Source organism: Limulus polyphemus, unplaced genomic scaffold, assembly GCF_000517525.1.
Source record: "Limulus polyphemus unplaced genomic scaffold, Limulus_polyphemus-2.1.2 Scaffold2907, whole genome shotgun sequence".
In the NCBI taxonomy this organism is placed as follows: Eukaryota; Metazoa; Arthropoda; class Merostomata; order Xiphosura; family Limulidae; genus Limulus; species Limulus polyphemus.
In genome coordinates this window covers 63,238-86,169 of record NW_013668517.1, presented here as the reverse complement: position 1 = coordinate 86,169, position 22,932 = coordinate 63,238, and the positions used below count along the sequence as shown (strand labels likewise).

Below are 22,932 nucleotides of genomic sequence, written 5' to 3'. Positions count from 1 at the left end.
CAAGACCAACACACTATTTGTTATTTAAGAACTGCTAAACTGAACTGTAAACAAGACCAAAATAATGTTTTTTTTTATTTAATAACTGCTAAACTGTACTGTAAACAAGACCAACACACTATTTGTTATTTAAGAACTGATAAACTAAACTGTAAACAAGACCAACTCACTGTTTGTTATATAAGAACTTTAAACAAAACCAACACACTGTCTGTTATTTAAGAACTGTAAAAAAAACCAACACGCTGTTTTTTATTTAAGAACTGATAAACTGAACGGTAAACAAGACCAACACACTGCCTGTTATTTAAGAACTGATAAACTGAACTGTAAACAAGACCAACACACTAATAGTTATTTAAGAACTGATAAACTAAACTGTAAACAAGACCAACTCACTGTTTGTTATATAAGGACTTTAAACAAAACCAACACACTGTCTGTTATTTAAGAACTGTAAACAAAACCAACACGCTGTTTGTTATTTGAGAATTGCTAAACTGAACTGTAAACAAGACCAACACAATGTTTGTTATTTAAGAACTGATAAACTGAACTGTAAACGAAACCAACACACTGTTTGTTTTTAAGAACTGTAATCTAAACTGTAAACAAGACCAACTCACTGTTTGTTATTTAAGAACTTTAAACAAAACTAACACACTGTCTGTTATTTAAGAACTGTAAACAAAACCAACACGCTGTTTGTTATTTACGAATTGATAAACTGAACTGTAAACAAGACTAACATAATATTTTTTTATTTAAGAACTGACAAACTGAACTGTAAACAAGACCAACACACTGTCTGTTATTTAAGAACTGTAAACAAAACCAACACGCTGTTTGTTGTTTAAGAACCCATGAACTGAACTGTAAACAAAACCAACACGCTGTTTGTTGTTTACGAACTCATAAACTGAACTGTGAACAAAACTGTTTGTTATTTTAGAACTGATAAACCGAACCGAGGTCAACTCTCAATTAACATAGTATAACGTGTGTAATAAAATATTACATTTCTAATAGTTATGTAGCCATTATATGCCAGCTTATTGAAAATAAAGTAAATACATATAAAAGCAACCTTTACATATGTATATAACATTTACTCATTTATATGTAAGCTCGACCTTTATGTGCATGTATATACAGGGTGTCCCAAAACATGTATACACACTTGTAATGATTAACGATACAATGTTTATTAAGATATATCTAAGTTTTACAATTCAAGTTAAAGAAGACAAGTGTAGAATATTTTAGAGTCCATAACTCACTTAAACTTTCTTTCTTTACAGGTGCAACTGATTTGAAGTAATGGCAGAAGCAAGACTAAGCTTTTTGAAGTAATGGAAGAAGCAAGATTAAGCTTTTTGAAGTAATGGCAGAAGCAAGACTAGGCTTTTTGAAGTAATGGCAGAAGCAAGATTAAGCTTTTTGAAGTAATGGCAGAAGCAAGACTAGGCTTTTTGAAGTAATGGCAGAAGCAAGACTAAGCTTTTTGAAGTAATGGCAGAAGCAAGACTATACTTTTTGAAGTAATGGCAGAAGCAAGACTAGGTTTTTGAAGTAATGGCAGAAGCAAGACTAAGCTTTTTGAAGTAATGGCAGAAGCAAGACTAAGCTTTTTGAAGTAATGGCAGAAGCAAGACTAAGCTTTTTGAAGTAATGGCAGAAGCAAGACTAGGCTTTTTGAAGTAATGGCAGAAGCAAGTCTAATCTTTTTGAAGTAATGGCAGAAGCAAGACTAAGCTTTCTGAAGTAATGGCAGAAGCAAGACTAAGCTTTTTGAAGTAATGGCAGAAGCAAGACTAGGCTTTGAGAAAAGGAAATTTGTCCTAAAGTGCTATTGGAAGTGTGAGAACGTAGCTGAAATGCAGAGACTGTTTAGAAGGGAGTTTCCAACAGATCCACTTACACGACTCACCATTACTCGCATCAGAGATAAGTTTGGAGCAGATGGAACTGTTTAAGATGTCCATTTTGTTTCGAAAACACAGTCACTGGTGCTGTTTATCTGAACTTGCTGCAGGAATCCGTCATGCCACGCATTCGAGAGCAATTTGGAGATGAGGAGTTTTATTTCCAGCAAGATGGAGCACCTCCCCACTACCATCGTGATGTGAGGGCCTATCTTGACGAAACTCAGACGAACAGATGGATTGGGAGAAGAGGTAGCATTGAATTCCCCCCAGTTCACCAGACCTTACACACCTAGACTTTTTTTTATGGGGATACCTCAAAGATAAGGTTTATAGCACAAAACCTGCAACAATCAACGAGTTGAAAGCAGCAATTGAAAGAGAATGTGCCAAAATACCAAACAGGTGTTCGAACTGATGACCGTTCTGGTCCAGGCACTGCTGATAACGATGACAGATGGAATTGCAAACATCACGAATCATTTCACGATAACTCAAAATATTCTACACTTGTCTTCTTTAACTTGGATTATAAAACTCAAACATATCTTAATAAACATTCTATTTATAATCATTCAAAATGTGTATACATTTTTTTGGGACACCCTGTATATATACATTAAAAATTATTAATTAAAATAATTTTTAACTTAGTAGATTACAGTGGTTTAATTATACATGCCATTGCCTTCTTTAATTAATGATAAGCCAGTTCAAAAATACTCATAACAGTGGATATCACTATTCTAACTTGGTGTATATTTCTTGGTTCTTTTTTTAACATATATTTAAAACCAGACAAATCAAGTTTACATATTATCTTAGTTACACCTACAAAACTGCTGAAAATGCCTTTATAAATTACATACTTTTACAAATTCACAACATGTCCTGCCTAAGATACGTCTTTAAAGATAACTTAAATATATTTTTGAAACCCTAAAGTACAGAAAAGTTTTAATTTATAAAATTATATTTTTTGTACTTTGTTGAGAAATTGTATAATTTTTTTAAGGTTTATTTCAATTGTAATTTATGAAATTTATAAAGTCAAAACTTCTTATGAGTATTAGTTTGTTTTGAATTTACACTAAAAATTTTGGTTTTTTATATATATATATATATATATCTTTTACACACACACATACACTGTTATACTAAAATGTGGGTTAAGTATATTATAACTATAAGACTTATTTTGAACTTGTTTTAGTCAACAAATTCTAACTTTTGATTTTAATTTATGAAAGCTCTTTCTAAAAATAAATACAACATTAATATGCAGCAACACATTTCCGTGTTTGATTATTTATGGATAAATATACATACATGTGTTTCTGTATATACATATATAATTTACACATTTAATTCTTGTTGTGTTTTAACAATCAGAACATTTTACTTTTAACCATACACAGGAAAAGGGTCTGTTGCACACAGATATCTATATTTATATAAGGCAAACGCTAATGTTAGTATATACAACAATATAATTTTTTAGATCTTAAATTTCAAAACAAATGTAGAGATATCATCTCATGTCATAGCTCTTATTTTGTATGTTTTAAACACATGCTTGAAAACAAAAACTGTTTTATAACAATGTTGATAAGCTCAGAAAAAATAGTGAACTACATTATATCATTACTTATTCATCTTTAAATTCTATTGTCTGTTACATTTAAGAAGCTCTCTGGATTACGCACTAACAGGTTTGGTTCCTCTCTAATCTCACAGTAACATCCGATTCGTCAATACTCTATTCAGCAAATCTACATGTACATTATGTAACATTGGTGAAAAAAAAGTTGAAAGGAACTGGAAAGTATGCCAGAGATTGTTATCTGATTTTGCTTCTTAAGGAAAACAAAACAAGAAGCATAAGTTCATAAAAATGACTCAGCTAAATTGTAAAAAACTTACTTGTACTTTAATACAGTTACATGGACATGAGCTACACAATTTAAAAGTATAATATATACATACATACATACACACAGACATACCAAATAAATAATGTGTAATTTTAATTGGGAAAGTGAGTGCAATATCAGACACTGGTTTTCTGTTGTATTGTTTAACTGCTTATCATTATTTTATTTTCAATTACAAATATATCATTTATATTTCTATACCCTTGCTTCTACATTAAGAATTATGTATTTTACTTTTTCAAAATAATATTTAGTTTTGGTTTAATTTCTACATTTTATTCGAATTAAACTAACTATCATATACAATTTAATTTGTATTTTGCTAAACTTAAAAGTAACACTTAAATTAATGCAAAATCTACTCTAATTATGAATACATAATAAATAAGTTATTTCTGTTTGTATTAATGGCCTATAAGATGAAATTTTAATACTATATTTTTTGAATTAGTCTTACGATTATTATTAGGTAATGTCTGTTTCCTGATTAAACTGATAGATGCCTTTCAAAACTTTCATGTGCTAAACAAAGTAAATGTATAAAATTCTACAATTTTTATGTTCTCTCTGACAAAACTGCTCGCAACTTACTTATCATTTCACATTATAACTATCTATGATCTGATAAAACAAACTGTATAATAGAAACAGTCAACCAACCTTCCTATCAATAAAGTTACATGCCACATCTTTGAGAGTCTTCAGGTTTAGTTCACTGATATCTACAGTAACAATATCTTTCACCAACCCTGCTTGGAGGAATAAAGTAATGTCCCCAGGAACTTTCAACACGGGTGTCTCCATAACAAAAGCCTAAAACAAAGGAAATAAATATACAGGGGTTGACACAAAGTTACTAACTCTATAAAGTTTTTTACAAAACGTCTTATAGCAAAATATATTTACTTGAGTCAGTTTTTTTAAAAGTATAGGATTTCTAAAAATTCAATGGCATTAATCTTATTAACATTTTTTTATATAAAATAAGATATCAATGGCATTTAGAGGCATGAATATGCTATAACTATGATTTTTAAAATAACTGATACTTATCAATGGCATTTAGAAATGTAAATTTCGACTAATTAGTAAAGAAACTGAAATACATTAATAATATCTAGGAGTTTTGGATTACTTTTATTGGTCTGTAAAATGATTAAAACATATGGTATTTAGAAACATCAATTGACTACTTTATTGACTGCACAGTTTGTAAAATTGTACCATATAAAAAACTTTAAGTAAAATAATGTTATTGTTTACAATAATGTTTTAATGCATAAGTGGCAATTAAACTGAGTGTAATTACAGTAGTAAATAGCAGCATGCGTACTTGGTTTCATTTAAGTAGTTAGTGAATATCTAAATTTAATACTGTCTCAAGTTTTTAAGTTATATACAATAACTACTTTATCTATTTAGAATCTTGTTAGGTTTGTTATTAAAAATAAAAGGATTATTGTAAAGAAAAAACCAGTCTTGCAGACCTTCCCTACAGAAGAACTTAACAACACTGACCCAGAAGCTTTATGATGCAGATACTAGCGGAAAGTTCTTTAATGAAAACTCTTACCAAAAATCTATTGATATAACTTTAAACATTTTTAATCTACACATAATACTGAGTTCAGACTTAGCTTTAATAATTCTAGCTATTAACTACATAAAAATAGGTTACCTCTACAAACAGCACATCAAATCATTAATGAATAAATAAATACTGAAACCTGTTATCAAATAAAGGTTTTTCAGTTGTTTAAGATTTGGGTCTAATGAAATTTTGAAGGAACACTAAAACAACAAGCTGCTAGGAAGTACACACAAACTATTTTGATAGCTGTTTTGTAAGAAATATTTCCATATTATTCCTATATCATTAACTAACACATATGGAAGTTTTCACATTACATTAGTAAATATTTTGATTATAATGTTAACAGATTTGGAAAAGCCTACTTTATCACATGTGATTTTGTCTAAAAGATAACTGCTAATTGATTTAATGATAGTAATCATTTTCAGGTGATAACATATATTTCAATGTTTAAAAGATTCATAAATCCATATACTTAGCTAACAATGCAAAATGATATTATATTAAAAATATATTAATACAAAATTTAAATACTAGAAATAGATATATTAAACATTCTAACCAATACTGTTAATAAAAGTAAAATTAAAGAAAAAATAAAGTATATCCTATTTATGGAACATGTATGTTTCTGTTTTGAGCATCACAACCCAATCTTGTAAGAAAGAGAATAATGTTAAGGTAGTATTTATGCATGAGTTTTATAGTTAGACTATGCTAAGAATGGAAAACTCTACAACCCATGTGCAAGTGAGATCATCTTTTCATAAAGATCATCAGGACCTATGTTTTCCAATAGATTTGTATAATGATCTGCACGTGCACTGTCCTGTGATTGTTATTACAAACTTATGGTGAAACAAATTAAAAGTAAGACTGTTGAAGATCTACACATATAAATATAAATGAATAAATTACATATTTTTCTCCAGCATAAGTTGTTTGGACAAAGTATACATATTATGAAAAAATTAAAACATAATCCAATATAAAATTATATAACTGTTGATTAACATAAACATGAAATTAAAAATATCATATAGTCAACCATCACAGTGAAATCGAGAGATCAACGTACATAAAATGTTTTTTTAAATTTATTTTTGTTGACAACATTATGAACCCTGGAATATCAGAATATTAAGAATGACCTAAATGATTTTTAACTGGTATAAAGATAATTATCCTACTTTATAACAAATATGGTACAAGCTACGTATTTATATTTTATAATGACTTTTCAAAGGAATGAACCTTCTTTTAAAAAAAAAAAGTAGGATCAAAGGTATCTTTTAAAAATGGTCACTTTTAAGAGAAAAACTTAATCTTTATTAAAAATCCTCTCCCCATTAATAAAATGTTTATGTATGTATAGATATCTTATGAAAGTTAATATCAAGAGGAACAAGTTCCAATAATCAATTTATATAAAAAAGTTAGCAGAAACCTATCAGTGATTCTCTACAGAGCACAATTATAATTTTGCTCTTTCTGGGGGTATTGCCACACCTAAACCAAATCAGCCAAAACCAATATTCCACTCTTAGTTTGCATTTTGAAACAATCTAAGGTCAAAGATGAAAAAAAAATTCAACATATGTCATACAGTAAAAGAAATAAGTTGCTAATGCAAGATAAAAATGTACTTCTACTTTTTCTGCCATATTTTCCAACAAATACACTGACTTTTGAAACACCATATCTATATTAAATGGCATCCAAACTTCCACGACAATTCACTTATTCATCAACAACAGAATAAACCAGGAAATGTTTTTACTGTGATGTTTATATAATTTAAACTATTTACTCAATATATAAAACTGTGTATCCTGAAGTAGAATCAAACCTACAATGCCCTGTATATCACTTTGTGGCCTTAACCACGAGGCTGCATACAAAGTACATGTTTCTGAACATGGACCTCACCAGGTGCATGATGTGGCTATCTGGGCAGAATAGCAGCTACACACAAAATATATATCTAATCATCGGCTAATCTAGTGTTTGGCAGACAACAGCCAAAAATTGTCACATAAATGTATAGTTCAGGTAGCACTGTATGTACTATACACGTGTGAAAAAAGGAGTGATATCTATAACAAAAACTATGTCAATGTGAAAAAACACAAAGCTACAAAAAGAGCCCAGTCATATAAAGCAGAGATATCAGACACACAAGCCAAGTGAGAAGAAACAATTGAGGTAACCTTGTAATATACTATAATAAAAGTAATAATAGACTATAAGGTTGTGTCAGCTGTTTTGTCTAAATTGGCTTGTGTGTCTTATATCTCCACTTTTAATGACTGGGCTCTTTTTATAACTTTGCATATTTTCATACTGACAATGTTTTTGTTATACATAAACAAACTATAGAGAATGTGGATTTTTTTTTATCTAGCAAAACCTTGAAAAACATAAGTACAGTAAACTTAATTGTATAATTACAGAAATATGTTTTACAGACTTGGCAACTATAAAATTTTATGATTAGCTGTAGCTTAGGGAAAAAATATGAAAAAAACAACAAAAACAACATCATTAACTCATCAGATCAAGTTATTAAAATGGGACAGCAAACAATAACCATAAGTAAAAAATACTTCATTCCATCAGATACAGTATTGTCAATGAAATGCCATACATGTGTTGTCACTGTATAAAACATGCTACTAGAAACAACAGAGTTTGACTATATGTAACTATCAGATAAAGAGAATGGTAGATGGTACAAGGAAATTACAAAATGTCAGAAAAGAAACATTAAATAAACAATTAATGGGAGAACAGCTCTAATATTTAGAGGATCCTTCTTGGTGAAGTGGCAGCTAAAGTTAGAAAATGATTACTTAAAGAACACTACTAATTTCAGAATGTTTGTTTACTTGTTTCTATTGGACACACCAGATTTTTGGTTAATTTTTCTTGTACTGCTCAACCCAATAATAATTATTTTCTTTTGCCTTCAATTATTTTTCAGTTGTGCTTGAGTATTTCTTATGTTTTTTTTTTATCTATGTATTGAAGGCTTTTTAAAAACAATTGACTGTCTGAATTATGAAAATACACCAGTCATACAGGAGTACTTGAAAGTAGAAATGTACACAAGCAAGTTTATAAACATTTATTTAAATAACCATGAAAATATAATTTAATTTTGTTTTCAGGAACCAAGCTTTCCTGCCTTAATATGAACAGTGTTATCACATCAATCAGTAATGATTTCAACCTCAAAAAGTTACCAAAACTGTTCACTAAAGTCATAATCATGCACAAGGATAAACTTCTGCACCATAACTTGAACCTAAAAATTTTGCTAGAGAGAGAGATTAGAATTTTGCAAGACTTTTTTGCCTATCAGCAAAAATGTTTTTTTTTATAAAAACCTCTTTCCTTTATTTAAATATCCATGCAAAATCATAATTCATATATAGAAAATAAACAACATCATACCATTACAGGAGGCCTAATAGAAACCAATCGTTTTTATTTTTAGTTTCATTCATAGTTGGCATTTTTTATGACACACCAAAGTAATACATATTCTTTTTTTTTGTCAGCATAAAGCCAAACTGAACAGTATTGTATTTACATGTACAGTTGTAATTTTTTAAGTGCTCTAGACAACCTACTTATAATGTTATATGATTTTTAACTTGAATTAATATAACTACATAGACATTTACTACTTTTAGAGTAACTGTCTTCAATAGTTCAAGCAAACTTATAGTTAGTTATACTTTATAGACTCCCTTTTTGTGTATTTGATAGCTGTCATGTTTTGCAACTCTACTTTCTCTTTGCCTAGATCATCTGTATTTCACACTATTTATTTTTCTATCTACTGTAGTTATTTACTGTTTGCACTTTTAAGCTTGAATTTAAATATATATATATATATTTACATGTATGTATATATACAAATAGTGGGTAAAACATGAATTCAGTTCCTAATGTTAGTCTACAATGGAAACACCTACTTCCAACTGGACTTGGAACTCAGATTATTAAGAGTCTCAGCAGACAACAAGGAATGTTTTACTTTGCTAGACAAAACCACAGTCAACGTCATAAAGAGGACAAGCTGATGAATAATTTACTAATGCCATTAACCACTGTACTGGCTTATATATATATATGTGTGTGTGTATATATATACACATACATACATAATTCATTTGTCTTACATATATATAGAAAAAACAGACATTTACCATAGGTTGAAATATTGCTTAAATTTTTACAAATGTGTATAATCAACTCACAATTTAACAAAGCCTTTACAAACATTACTTCACACCTGAGCTATTTCAATACTTCATTTTCGTGCCTAATCCACTGTTCTTTGTTACCGTTAGTGTTATTTCGCACCAGTCTTTTTTCCCGCATTATCAACAGGCTTGTAAAAACGATTCCCATTTAAACTGAATATCTGAATGTTTTGTTTATTGATTTGTTAAGTACAAAGCTACACAATGGATTATCTGTGCTTTGTCTACCGCGAGTATCGAAATCTTATTTTTAGTCCTCAGACTTAATGCTAAGTCACAGGGGAGCGTATCTAAATATAGTCTGTCAACTAATGACAGATACTTGTGACCTCAGCAAAACACAAACATTTGTCATTCAATCACCTTAATATTCACTTTGTTATAATGCCCAGTTAAAATTTACTAAAACTGACTGAAAGAAATAAAACTAATTTTGTAGAAAAATTAACAAAACAAGTCACATTCTTTCTTATGGGTGTGTTGATTGACATCCAGAAAACTATAATTTTTTTATCCAATGTTAAAATATGGATTAGATGTGTAAGAAAAAACAAGTATATGTTTCAGAGGAAGTGGTGAATTTAATCTTAACTAATATCATTTCAAATGATTATATTAGTTTCTTTTCTCTCACAATCAAACTATATTGTTTTTGAAATATATAAGTAATACACATCATAAATTCTCTTCAAGTTTCAAAACTACTTGTTTATGACAACACTAGCTAAGAGTACCCGTCCATTGGACAGATGAAATAAAAACTCGTTTGAAACAAAGGATAGAAAATTGTGTTCTATTTTTTTGTCCTTAACATAATAAACATTAAAAGTACAATAAAAAATATATAAAGGTACCAATACTGAACAGAAAGAAATACTGTTTTCAAGAATTCTATCAATATGAAATTTATGAAATTAGATGTTTGGTTCAATGACCTTTCTCTTATCATCCTGTATCACTGTGTTAACTTTGGTGCTAATTGATCAAGAAATGTGGAAACGTATAAGAAACAGATATGAAATGATAGATAAACGGCAGTGTATTTTTTTTTCACGGATGCACACTTTGCTTTATATAGTAGATTATGGTTAACTTTAAATCTATTTTACGTTAAATTACTTCCATTTTGGGGGCCAGATTTGCACTTATTTTCTATACTTTGTTGAATAACGGCATTAAAAGATAGTATGGGCGTGTCAATGCCGTAACCAGACCTTCTGAGGAGGGTTGTTGAAAGGGTTAAGGACATTTTGTTTATTCTTTTAGGTGTGAAATGTGAAGATTGGACATTTGTCAATTGAATTTATTAAAACTGTAGACGTATGAACATGGCTTGTCTATACGAAACCAATGGATCAGATCTGGCTAGAATTGTTATAGTAAACAAGTTTGTTCCTAAAATAGCAGATAAAATATGCTAATAGAAACCTAGGGGGTTTAACCCCCTGTCTTTTGCACTGCATATCATAGGTTATACATAAACGAGAAGTTTCACGTTTGAAGGCTTTTCTTGTACATTCTGTAATTCATAACCATAACAGGAACGTTTGACAATAGAGTGTGCAAGACACAACCTGTCCAATCAATAAGACTAGTAGATATCCTTCAAATTGCAAGTTTTCAAAGTGATATTTTTCCACTGACTATAAAATAGTTGTTTTTACAGTCATTCAGCATAATGTACTTGGTATAAAATGACTAAACACGAAATTTTAAAAACAGCAAAAACAAAAAAAAATGCAGTTTTAAAACTAGTCAACTGATTTCTTTTAAGTTACAACTATTGATTATTATTTACTTTGGCTAAAGTAAATGTTATTATAAAGTACCATATTATTTTTATACTATATGTATAAACTTTTTAACTCTACTTTTCTAACATGCGTGGTGCATTGTTTTACCACTATAACTGTCACACTTCCTGGATAATTAGCTATTGTACGCGACTAAGGATGCAAATCTGTACTGCAATATGAGATGGAAGAGAGCACATTCTTCTTCAGTTTGCATTACGGGGAAAGTAAATCTCTTACGAACGTCCAAAAGTCACTAATTATCACAAGCGCCACTATGTATTTGCATACAGGGCAAGTATCCTGATTCCCCAGTTGGTCAGAATAGAAACCACGATCAATACCATACTGTAACGCCGAAAATTTCCGCGCCTATGGGGCAAGCCCCGAAACTTTTAAGCACCTAACGACCCCTCTGCTAATTACTATCATACGTATCGTTTTCTGAGAAAAAAAATTATTATGATAATATTTTTTTTAAATCACCAATCTTAAAAGATCATGTAATAGTATTGTACATGTATAAACTTGGAAGGGATTTTTTCCCTCCACGATTGGCACCTATGCAACTGATACACGCAAACAAACAAATATCGTGGAAATGAATTTGATTTAAAACGTTTAACCCTAAACTCAAATTTAGGATTAAACGCAACCGCGGATGTTCAGAAAAAAACTTTTCTCTTCGCCCCCACACGTCATATAGATAATTTGGAATGGCTACATGAGAAAAACACCAACAAAAAACAGAACACCCGACCTGATAATTTTGAGCAGCACACTGATGGTTGATGATTAGGTAGCAAAAAAACAGAGAGATAAAACCCTGGTTTATCTAACCTATATAAAAGCCAGTGTGTGTCACGTCACGCTTGAATTCCAGAGAGCAGCAATAAGTCCTCTGTAAAAAACGTGGTTTACTTTGAACCTTAAAAATAATGTCATTTCTACTTGCACGTTCCTAAAATTATAGCGTGCTACTAACAGTGGTGGATAAGAAAGTAAGTGACATGTATTGGTAAATCGATATTAATTTCAACATTTTTACAGTAATCAAAGTCAACAAATGAAAAGCTTCCCATCAGATGCCAATTTACATATTGGTTCTAGCATGTAAACCTGTTTTAGCTACTGTGAACACCAATCAGATGCCAATTTACATGTTGGTTCTAGCACATGAACGTGTTTTAGCTACTGTTAGCACGCACCTTCGTCAGGTTTGCCATACAAATCTTTACAGAAAACCACCAACCCAAGGCTTTCGCAAAAACTTTAATAAACGTTTTTTTTTTTTAAACTAACAGTATTTTAATTCACCATCACCGAGTTAATCCTTTTGGCAGAAAATAAACAAATTTGAAGATAGTCGTTTTATTATTATTATTAAAAACATTATATGAAGGCTGATTAAAAACTCTCGACATAGTGAATACTTTCTTTCCAACTCTGAGGTAACTCTTTTGGCAGGATAAATCAGATTTATAGGTGGTCAAATTCTTCTTTCTGATTTATAATAATGGACTTTTACACACATGATAAGATTAACTAACATTTCTGCTAGAAAGACAAATAAAAACGCCATCGCATGTTTCAATAGAAACTACAAACGTCATATCCATAACCTCTTAAAGCGTCTTATCTGTCAGGGATAATCGCAGTCCTCGACAAGTATACGATAAGAAGACGATAAAACATCATATTATTTCCCCTGTTTTAACCACTCGCACCACTATGCAGTAGTGTGTTGTTTGTTAGTCAGTCAGTAAATACTAAAATGGCGTCACATGACGTTGCAATTTGTACTGTCGTGACGTCAGTAGAATGTGCGCATGCTATGAATCACGAGAAGAATTATGCACTCTATAGGCTACAACATAGCATGGCGCACGAACTTCTAAAAGCAAAATAAAAATACTTTTACTCTTAATTTTAGTTTTATATACTCTTGAAACAGAACATTTCGGTGACCCTGCGGAAGTACATCTAGCATACATATATATAAAGCCATCTTCCAACATATCGTTTGAAAGACGCAGTAGGTCGATTTGAACAGCATAAGCTGTGGTATCAAAACGCAAAATAAAAATAGTGCAAGTTTAAGTGGTTTCGTCATGAAAGCTATTAATTCAACAAGTAATCCGAGCTTTCATAAATTATTTATCTATTTGTCTAGACAGTTATCTGTTAGACAAGAAGCATGATAAAAAAAGTTACTGGTTTCAAGCCGTTAACAATATAAATGATAAAGTGGAGTGCTCAGTTTGTTATTAAAAACACAAAATCAATGAACGAAATGTGCTTGTTTGTTCAATCAGCATTTTCTTTTGCAAAGCTATGTATTTTCACAAAGTTCAATTAAACTTTCATGTTGCATTAACTGCTAATTCTGATACAGGAGCGGATCCATCTTGAAACATTTGTAATGATGTTAATGCATTCCAAATTTTGGAAGACATGAAAATAAAAGATCAGATCAGTTCGGTAGTAGTTATTTTGGTTAATATATCTTTCAGGCCCCGAAGGAGTCTGAAAGTTAACCAGGGGCGGTCAGAAACTGCTGTTTCTCTTCCCCCCACTTCATGAATTAAGATTACATGTCATGTGGATATGAAAAATTTTGTACTAACAGGGGTAGAGTTTTTAATTACAAACATAGATGTCTGATGCTAGACTACCTTGGGGGAGCGTCTCAAGACATCAGGAGAAGCTGCGTTTGTGGCGACCTGGAAATAAGACGATGGTTTTGGTTTGTTATGAATTTCGCGCAATGATAAACGAGGGCTATCTGCGCTAGCCGTCCCTAATTTATCAGTGAAAGACAGCTAGTCATCGCCACCCTCCGCCAAATCTTGGGCTATTCTTTTACTAACGAATAGTGTGATTGGCCGTCGTATTATAAAGCCCCCACGGCTGAAAGGGCGAACATGTTTGGTGGGACAGGGATTCGAACCCGCAGATTGCGAGTCCAACGCTCCAACCACCTGGCCATGCCGGGCCTTATAAGACGATGGACGGAGAGTTTCGAGCTTCTTGTTGATAACTGCTGTATCTTGAGAATGTTGAACACAGGAACGATAATATATGTTGATGAATGACCAAGGCTGTTTCAAGATTATGCAGGTACAAGTATAAACGCGAGAAAAAAAAAATTCGTGACTGATTTCATTATCTTAATTTGTTATTCAAATAATTTAAATAAACTGATTTAGACATTATGAATTATTATTTAACAAAATCAGAATTTTTTTTTGGTTTAAGTATTTATGACAACTTACTATCAAGCTCTGGCACTAACAATCAGCCTGAGATCCAACTACGAGCTTTTTAACCACAACGACGTTAATATACGCTATGTGTGTGTGTGTGTGTGTGTGTAGAGATTAATGTATTGCACTTTAGAAGCTGAAAAATATTATTTAAGCAACTCATTACAATACAAAATTTTATGCACGAGTATGGAGGAAGTAAAATCTAAAAATTAAAATAAAATACGTGGCATGAATTTCGGTATGAGATCCCCCGAGGTGATTACCGGGGGTGCTCAGAAGCTTTAGCTTCTTTTCGCCCCTGTCGTGATGGTGGTGTGGGCTGTACTTGAAGCTTTGTGGTTTAAGCCTGCTAAACGAAGATTGTGTTAAGAAGGCAGATTTGAAGATACCTCAAGTAGTCAGGGGGAGACCAGAGAGCCTTGAATAGGGGAGATCCGGAATTTACAAACCAAACGGCACCTGAGAATCCTTCAGAGCGACTGGGATCTTTTAATCCAAAGCCGGAGAATTCTGCTGTGAGGGGAAACAGAAGTGACCCGAGAAAACCCACTTTCACGCTCCAGGCGCCGAAAAAGTATGCCTGGGCCGTGCCCGAGAAAAGTCCTAAACGGAAAAGGAAGTCAATGGTTTAGAAGACGAGGGTTAGTTGCGGTCGGGACGTTGTAAGCTTGGAAAGGCACGATCGTAATCGTCATCTTCATGGTGGGCTGATACAAAGAGATAGAAATCTTCAGGTAGTGTAAGATCGTTGAGTATAGACGTGTGGGACCGGAGTCGATAACAAGGGTTACAGAAAGTTTGTTCGCTGAAGGTGAGAAGTGGGTGTGGTAGAGTTTGCGTGGATTTCCTTGTTGCGTGGGGTTTGGCCTGTGTAGTCTGGGTGACAAAAGTGGACCTATACTTTCTTTTTACTGACTCAACCTAAAGCCTTGGTTAGTTATTTTACTGTAGTTAAAACCTGTAAACTACATTTTGTGCATATTGGTTAAGTAGTCGAAATGGCAGGTTAAACATCATTACCACGTGATCTTCAAATAAGTTATATTTAGTATTGTAATTTCACCCATGATATCTTACACCTTCACTTCTACAACAAGGAACTTGTTACACCCTTCAGTAAAATTTACACGAGCAAATCTAAATTGATCATTCAATTTAATATCCTAACGGTGATATATACCGACGTCACGAAAAAACATGTTTTATGTTTCTAAGTAAATGCTATGTGTTGACGAACCAGGTAATTGTCCAGATTTATCATGGATACGAAGGATTGTGTACGTCATATTAAAACGATTTTGAATATGCAAATCAGTAAGGCACGTGACAACCACAGCCGATATCAAGTCGCGGTGGAACGACATGTATCACACTACATTTTGATATAGTTTGGTATCTCGTAGGTAGCGTGTGGCCATCGAAAATTGGTCGCTTTCAAAAAGAGTTTGTAACAGCCTTTTCCAACACAAAATATTCATATACACAGATCATAGATTTAGAATTTTCAAAACAGAGGGGCGTTCGACTCGCAATCTAAGGGTCGCAGGTTCGAATCCCCGTCCCACCAAATATGCTCGCTTTTTCAGCCGTGGGAGTGTTATAATGTGCGGTCAATTCCACTATTCGTTGGTAAAAGAATAGCCCAATAGTTGGCGGTGGGTGGTGATGACTAGTTGCCTTCCCTCTAGTCTTTCATTGCTAAATTAGGAACGGGTAGCGCAGACAGCCCTCGTGTAGCTTTGCGCGAAATTCAAACCAAACAATCAAAACAAAGATAGCTCTTGTATTTAATGACATTGGATAACAAAGTTATGTGGTCCAACTTGAGGAATCAGGACCATCCAGAAAGATTTCTGAAGAAGCTGTGTCCCAACCATGATAAGCGACGTCTTGTAACAGGTGAGAACACAAATTTCAATGGCAAAAGCTGTCTACGTGTCCCATGCAGCAGTATCCAACATAATCAAGATGGATCTTCGTGTACACAAGCTGCTTGTACGACATATCCCTTCAACCGTCGCACATCGTCATTCTATTCCATAATATCAAGTCTCTGGACGCAGCGCTTATGAATTTATGTAAGATCGGACTGTTGATAAGGAAGCCGTCGCCCTTGTACACTAGATGTACTATGATAATTATTCAGGGAGGAGTGGTGTGCTTTGGAAATGACATCCTTACGATGGAGTCTTTTGCAATTGAAACTACACTGCATCAACTGGTTTGTACTGTCCATCAATCTATATACTCCGTGGATGAGCTTCCTTCTGGTGGACGTAATCAGGACACAGAATTGTTAATTTATTAAAACATATTTGAACCTTACTAACCCCACAACGACAGGTAAGTTCTTTCCCCTCTTTCCCTAATCATAAAATATCAACGCTTTTAATTGCCACATGTTCCATATGTTTTTTTTTGTTTGTTTTTTTGTGGTAGAATTGTAAATGCCTTACTTTTAATTTCAAACCCCGGTGTTCAAGTTCAATAATCTCACTTACGTAGTAGCCAGGTACGTGAAAACCGGTTAATTATAGCTTAATGTGATATACGAAGGGGCTATAATAATAAACATATCCCATACAATATACTAAGTAAGCAGAATATGTTGTCACGGTTAGTAGCATTCTTCATAACCTAAGTGTAATTACTTAAACTATTAGATATTATAATTGATGTTGTTATTAGATCCAGATACCAATTAACTCATATTTTGCGTTTGGGCTGCCAATGTCCTGCTGTCATCAGAATAGTCACGAGAAGAACTGTATGTGGTAGGACTCCGGGATTCGATCATGGGTCTTCTTGTTAGATGATCGAACAGGCAAGATAAGGACTGACATCCAGTCACCAAGACACCTTACTCTTAAGTACTTAGACTGATAATTTATCCTACAAATCAAACTAATAAATTCTAGCATCAAGCGTCACAATAACAATAATACGTAAAATAAAACGTGAAAAGATATAACTATACCACCTAATTGTTTATTCTTATTGATCACCTACTGCACTCTTTAGTAGCCCAGAGTTTGTTGAAGTACCTGCTTCAGGTCGTTTTGATGACAATGTTGAGGAACTGGGGATGGAAGACAATACTGTACCTCTCATCAGATAATTGTGCTTATGCTGAAGAGACGGGAGCGGATGGGTCTAGGAAAGGAGGATATAAATGTATATTCAAACGAGGCAAAAGAATGGGTGGAATGGAAGCAATGAAGCGTGTCCCTACCTAAAAGAATACCTTGTGGTCTGGAGATTAAGAATCCTATTAGCTAGATAGACTTGATCCCTATCATCTTGGCCCTAGCCAATAAAACACTGTTCACTGTCCTCTTAATAAATAGGAACATAGCAGAAAGTTACCAGACATCACGAATGTTTTTGTTTTGTTTTTCCAATACTGATGAAGGTAGATTCATGCTGTTTGATATATCTCTGACATGAAAAATTATATTTGGAATGTGTCCTACACCACACTAGCCTGGGTGCCAGGAAATCGGCGCTGTCCATTCATGTGTCAATGTTTTGGGAGTTATGGTACTTTTAATAATCCTTCACTCCTGTAAAATATAGATACAGATCCAATAGAAACCACCACCCCTCTTGATCCAACATCCAGCTCTAGATGTGCTGCAAATGTATCAACAATCAATAATGCAGTTCAAAAGCACAATAATTTTGTTGAAATTGTACCATATCAATTCAGTTTTGTGAATACAGTCTGGAAACAATGTGCATGTGGCCTTGCTGTAGTTTAGTACTTGTAGTGGCCCTAAATATTCCTCATAATATATCAGACATATCACCATATTAGCATTAGAAAACTCAAATTACCATTACCCTTCTTAACAAAAATAACTTTTTTAATGTTGCAAAGTTATTATCATTCCGTTACAGTTTAAAATAAATCAAATTTCAAAAGCCAGCGAAAACCAATAGGCATAAAAATTCTTATAAAAAGAATATAACTGTAGTTAACTTGTTTTTATAATGATTCCTAACCATTCTTACTCTATACTTATGCCTCCCAAACACTGACATGACCAAGTAACTTGAAAAACAACATCCTTACATAAAGTTTATATTCATATATATATAGAATGCGAAAAAAAAAGGATTCCTTTTCGTAATAGGCCTGCTGCATGTACCCAACTAAAGTGATGCTAAGAAAATGTTTTCACACCGATAATCATTGTGTAAATATTGAATTTTATCGTATTTAAGCTCAGGTAATCCGTACCAACAGTATTAGAATTATGGCACTCATGGTTAATAGTCCACTTATTTTTTCCTGTTGTTATACATGACTCGACAAGCTGTTGAATCAAATGAATCTTCTAATCTTTCTTCCATTTAAACTAAAATATATTCCAGATTTATGGCACACGCTAATAACTGGCAAAGAAATATGTTTAATTAGCAGAATGCTCCCTAATTTCGTTATTATTATTATTGCATCGAGAGAGCTAAAACAGTTTTGTTATTATTGTTCAAAAACCATAATTGGTAAAAAAAAACTCGAATGGCAACTGAAATGTACTGTCTCTCAGAACCTGTGCTGATTCCATACAAGACTAACTGTCTAAAAACATTAAAAAAACCTCTTTCAGATTCGAATTTTTTATGACTTGTAGAAGTCACACATTTTCGGTGTTATACACATGAAAAAGAAATGAAAACGCAAGCGTTGTGCCCTAAAACTAATCAAATGCGAATGTGAGACAAAGGGTCTTCTGCCATTGCTGTCATATTATTATCTATAAGCCGCCAAGAATAACTTTGTAATAAATCGTACGTGCAATTTATGTATTGCAGAATTCGTGGTTCTTTCATCTCTGTTACTCAGGAAAATTATAAATCGACTAATCACTTTATAAATGTCACTACTATTTGTATACTGAAATGTTAGCTGCGAAATGCATTTGCTAACTTCCTAAATGCACCTAAACTTTATAGTCACCATTTCGTAATTTATACCTGACATTTATACACTTGCTTTTATTAAACAACATTTAGTTTTCTCTAGGTACATGACGGTTTATGGTAATTTATAAATCTGTAGGGCGATTTAATAAAAAAAGGAAGTGGAGATTAGAAATTACGTACATTAATTAACAGCCACATCGATTTATAATTTTTCTATGTAATATGAACAACGAAGTATGCAGCATATAAACTGCACATGCAATTCAGCTTAAATTTAAAAGTTACACTGTACGCCTCACATAAGTCACACCAATAGAAGTACAATAAATCCAAACACTCACTCTTCGCCATATTCTCCTTCCAAGGTATGGCGGACAACCCGCAAACCCGAGCGAACAGCTGATCATATCAAGCCACAACCTGACGAGTGTGTGCTACTGGGTTCCCCAGTCAGGACGGGAGTGGAACTGACCGTCGAACCTAGCGGCAAACCCATTTAACACCACCGCTGACTAGATTCAGAAAGCAGGCCAAGGCTGATAGCGGCTAGTTACCCCACTCTTGTTTTGTACAGACACTTGTAACCTTGACTTACCGCGGAAATTCCTTGCCTTTTTTTTGTATTTAAGTACTAATAACTATTACTTTTCACTCCAGTATTATTAGGTTGTGAATAAATTAGGACAATTCCAAACACGCTTTATGTACATCATTATCAACTTTACTGCTGTATACTTTTGTCTGTAGCTAAGTTTCATAATTTCTTTTTTCACTAAAAACACAAGAACGGAGTTATTATAACGTAACACAGGTAAAGACGTAAACCGCTATCTTGTTACTTTCACAACAAGGACATCTCACTACCATGAACCATGTCGCTATGCTGACAATCAAGTTAATCAAGTACACGAATGTCTCAGTTTCAGTAGCTCCTTTCCTTCACATAACAAGAGCATAAATATAAAAGTAGAAATTATTTCAGTTATCGCGCTTTTCGGGGCACTCCTAAAGTAAAACATTGGGTAATATGCTTCATATAGTTCGGAGATAACAGAAAATTACACTAAAATTCCCGATGTGATGAGTCATACTAACTATTCGCCACGAGTAATGTCATAACCGTCGTTCAAGAATAACAAGGTGAGGTGTGGGATTTTTACCCTTTTTTGTGGGGTTGCATATTAAAACATTAACAATTAACACGTGACAGCCATACATTCATATACACAAACAAAAGCAACGGAGATGCAATCCTCGTTTCCTGGAAGTTAAACACAAATAAGTTTTCTCATTAAGGCTGGTGGATAATGTGAAAACGAGTTCCACACGAGAACGTGTTTAAAGAATTACAGCCACGTTACATTGTTACAGGTATATATCTATAAAAATTCTTAATTGCGTACAGACCCAAAAGGAATATCAAAGATTATGAGACAACTGCTAGAATTAGTTACATATTCTGCTACTTGTTAGTCATATTAATAGGATGTAATAACGACCAACATATAAATGCCATTAATTATCAGACACCACATACTTTTTAATTAAACCTTATTATATAACAACAGGCGGTAAACTTTACAAACATTTTCAAAATAAATAATAAAAATAAGGCTCAAACAATGCTTCATTTTTCAAATACGCACTAAAAGTTATTTTAACACACAAGCTCAACAGTTGAAACTATACAGCTGAATTTAGCTATAAAAACCATGTGAAAACAGTGAAGCTAAAATACAACTACAAAATCAGGAACAAAAATTGGTGCACACATTGCACATAACGTTACAAATCCAGTTTCAGTATATACATTTCATTTTAGAATTCTATATGAAACTTTAGTTTCAATAACCTGATTAGAACTTGGATCTATCGGTTGACTCGTATGTTACTAGAGAATTGATTTTATCAATTTTACAGTTTTAATAATTAAAAAAAACAAAATGTTATTGGTTAATTTATAATAAATTCATTGCTTTTAAAAACTAAGTTTGCAAACAGCTGTTGATATCCCTGTGGTGGTAATTATAATTGTCGTGATACTAGTTTTTGTTTGCTTATTTTAGTACAAAGCCACAGTGAAATATCAGCTGTGTCCACCGCGGGGGAATCGAACCCCGGATTTTAGCGGGGGACGTTGCTAGTTTCTACCTAAATTTTTATAAAAGGTCATTCATGAAAACAACAATTAAAAATACACCTTAAATTCAGAATTATTTACTTTAACATGAAGATATAATAATGATTTGTTTGACTAACCAGAGACTATACTATCTTGTAAACATGTATAATACTGAACTGATGAATCCAGTCTATTGAAATTCTGAAAAACCCAAGCAATGAGAAATTATTAATTTTGTGCACAAAGATAGAGGGGTTTTACCAATAAGGGAAGGAAGGCCATAAATTCTGTTTAGCAAATATGTTTCAACAGCACCGTTGTTAATTTTTGTCCAAATTTAAGTCATTCGTTTGTGTACAAGATATCCCCCCTCAACTCAGATTGACATATGATAATACTCCGTTAATTCAAAATAATTAATTCGCGTTTCTTTAACTTTCTCAAAAATTAAGATGCAAGCTTTTCTGCTACAAGATGCAAGACAAACGGGAACTTATGATATATGCCACAAACTTCTGCGCCTTAGGGTTGCTCAGAAATTGTAGTTTGCACATGACTGATAGACTTTGGAAAGCTTGACAATTTTTCTACAAGAAGCTTTTCCACAAACACACATTATCGATGGTGGAAGAAGGGGCTGTAAGGCTTAAGCACTCATCCTTTTCTTTTTACTATAAATCACGAAACATTTCTTGGTAATAAATTTATCTTGTGGTTGTTTAACTTCATATTAAAGGCAAATCGATCTGCGGGTATATAAGAAGGTTAACTTTATTATAGTGTGAATGGCATTTAGAAGTTGGCGAAGCATGGTTATAAATTAAATATACTTGTCATAAAATATTAGTATTAGTCCTGTTATATACATATATGTATATATATATATTTTTTTTCTTAAACACTAAATTCTATATCTAGTCTTGTGGCAACAGGTGGCTTGTGTAAGTAGTGTTCCGACCACTACTGCGTTTGTTGTATCACAGCCGGCCTAATGAGCTCTGGATTGAGCGAAAAGCGTCGACGGCAATAGATATTACGAATACAGTGTGGTTGTAATACCATTATTATACACTCTCCTAATTCTTGGAAATC

General features: G+C 32.7%; 1 protein-coding gene across 11 annotated transcripts in view; it reads right to left on the bottom strand.

Moving 5' to 3' along the window:
* The window catches only part of LOC106468186 (serine/threonine-protein kinase D1-like), a 121,961-nt gene that overhangs the window by 51,275 nt on the left and 47,754 nt on the right, over positions 1-22,932 (bottom strand). For 8 of the 11 annotated variants that reach the window (XM_022396495.1, XM_022396494.1, XM_022396498.1 and 5 more), the window contains one exon: positions 4,520-4,672. In XM_022396495.1, coding sequence (XP_022252203.1) covers positions 4,520-4,663 — 144 coding nt within the window. In that variant the 5' untranslated portion in view covers positions 4,664-4,672. Of the gene's footprint in view, positions 1-4,519; positions 4,673-17,487; positions 17,507-20,059; positions 20,141-22,932 lie in introns of those variants that run through there. The other 3 variants (XM_013928599.2, XM_022396493.1, XM_022396501.1) reach the window with 2 other exon arrangements.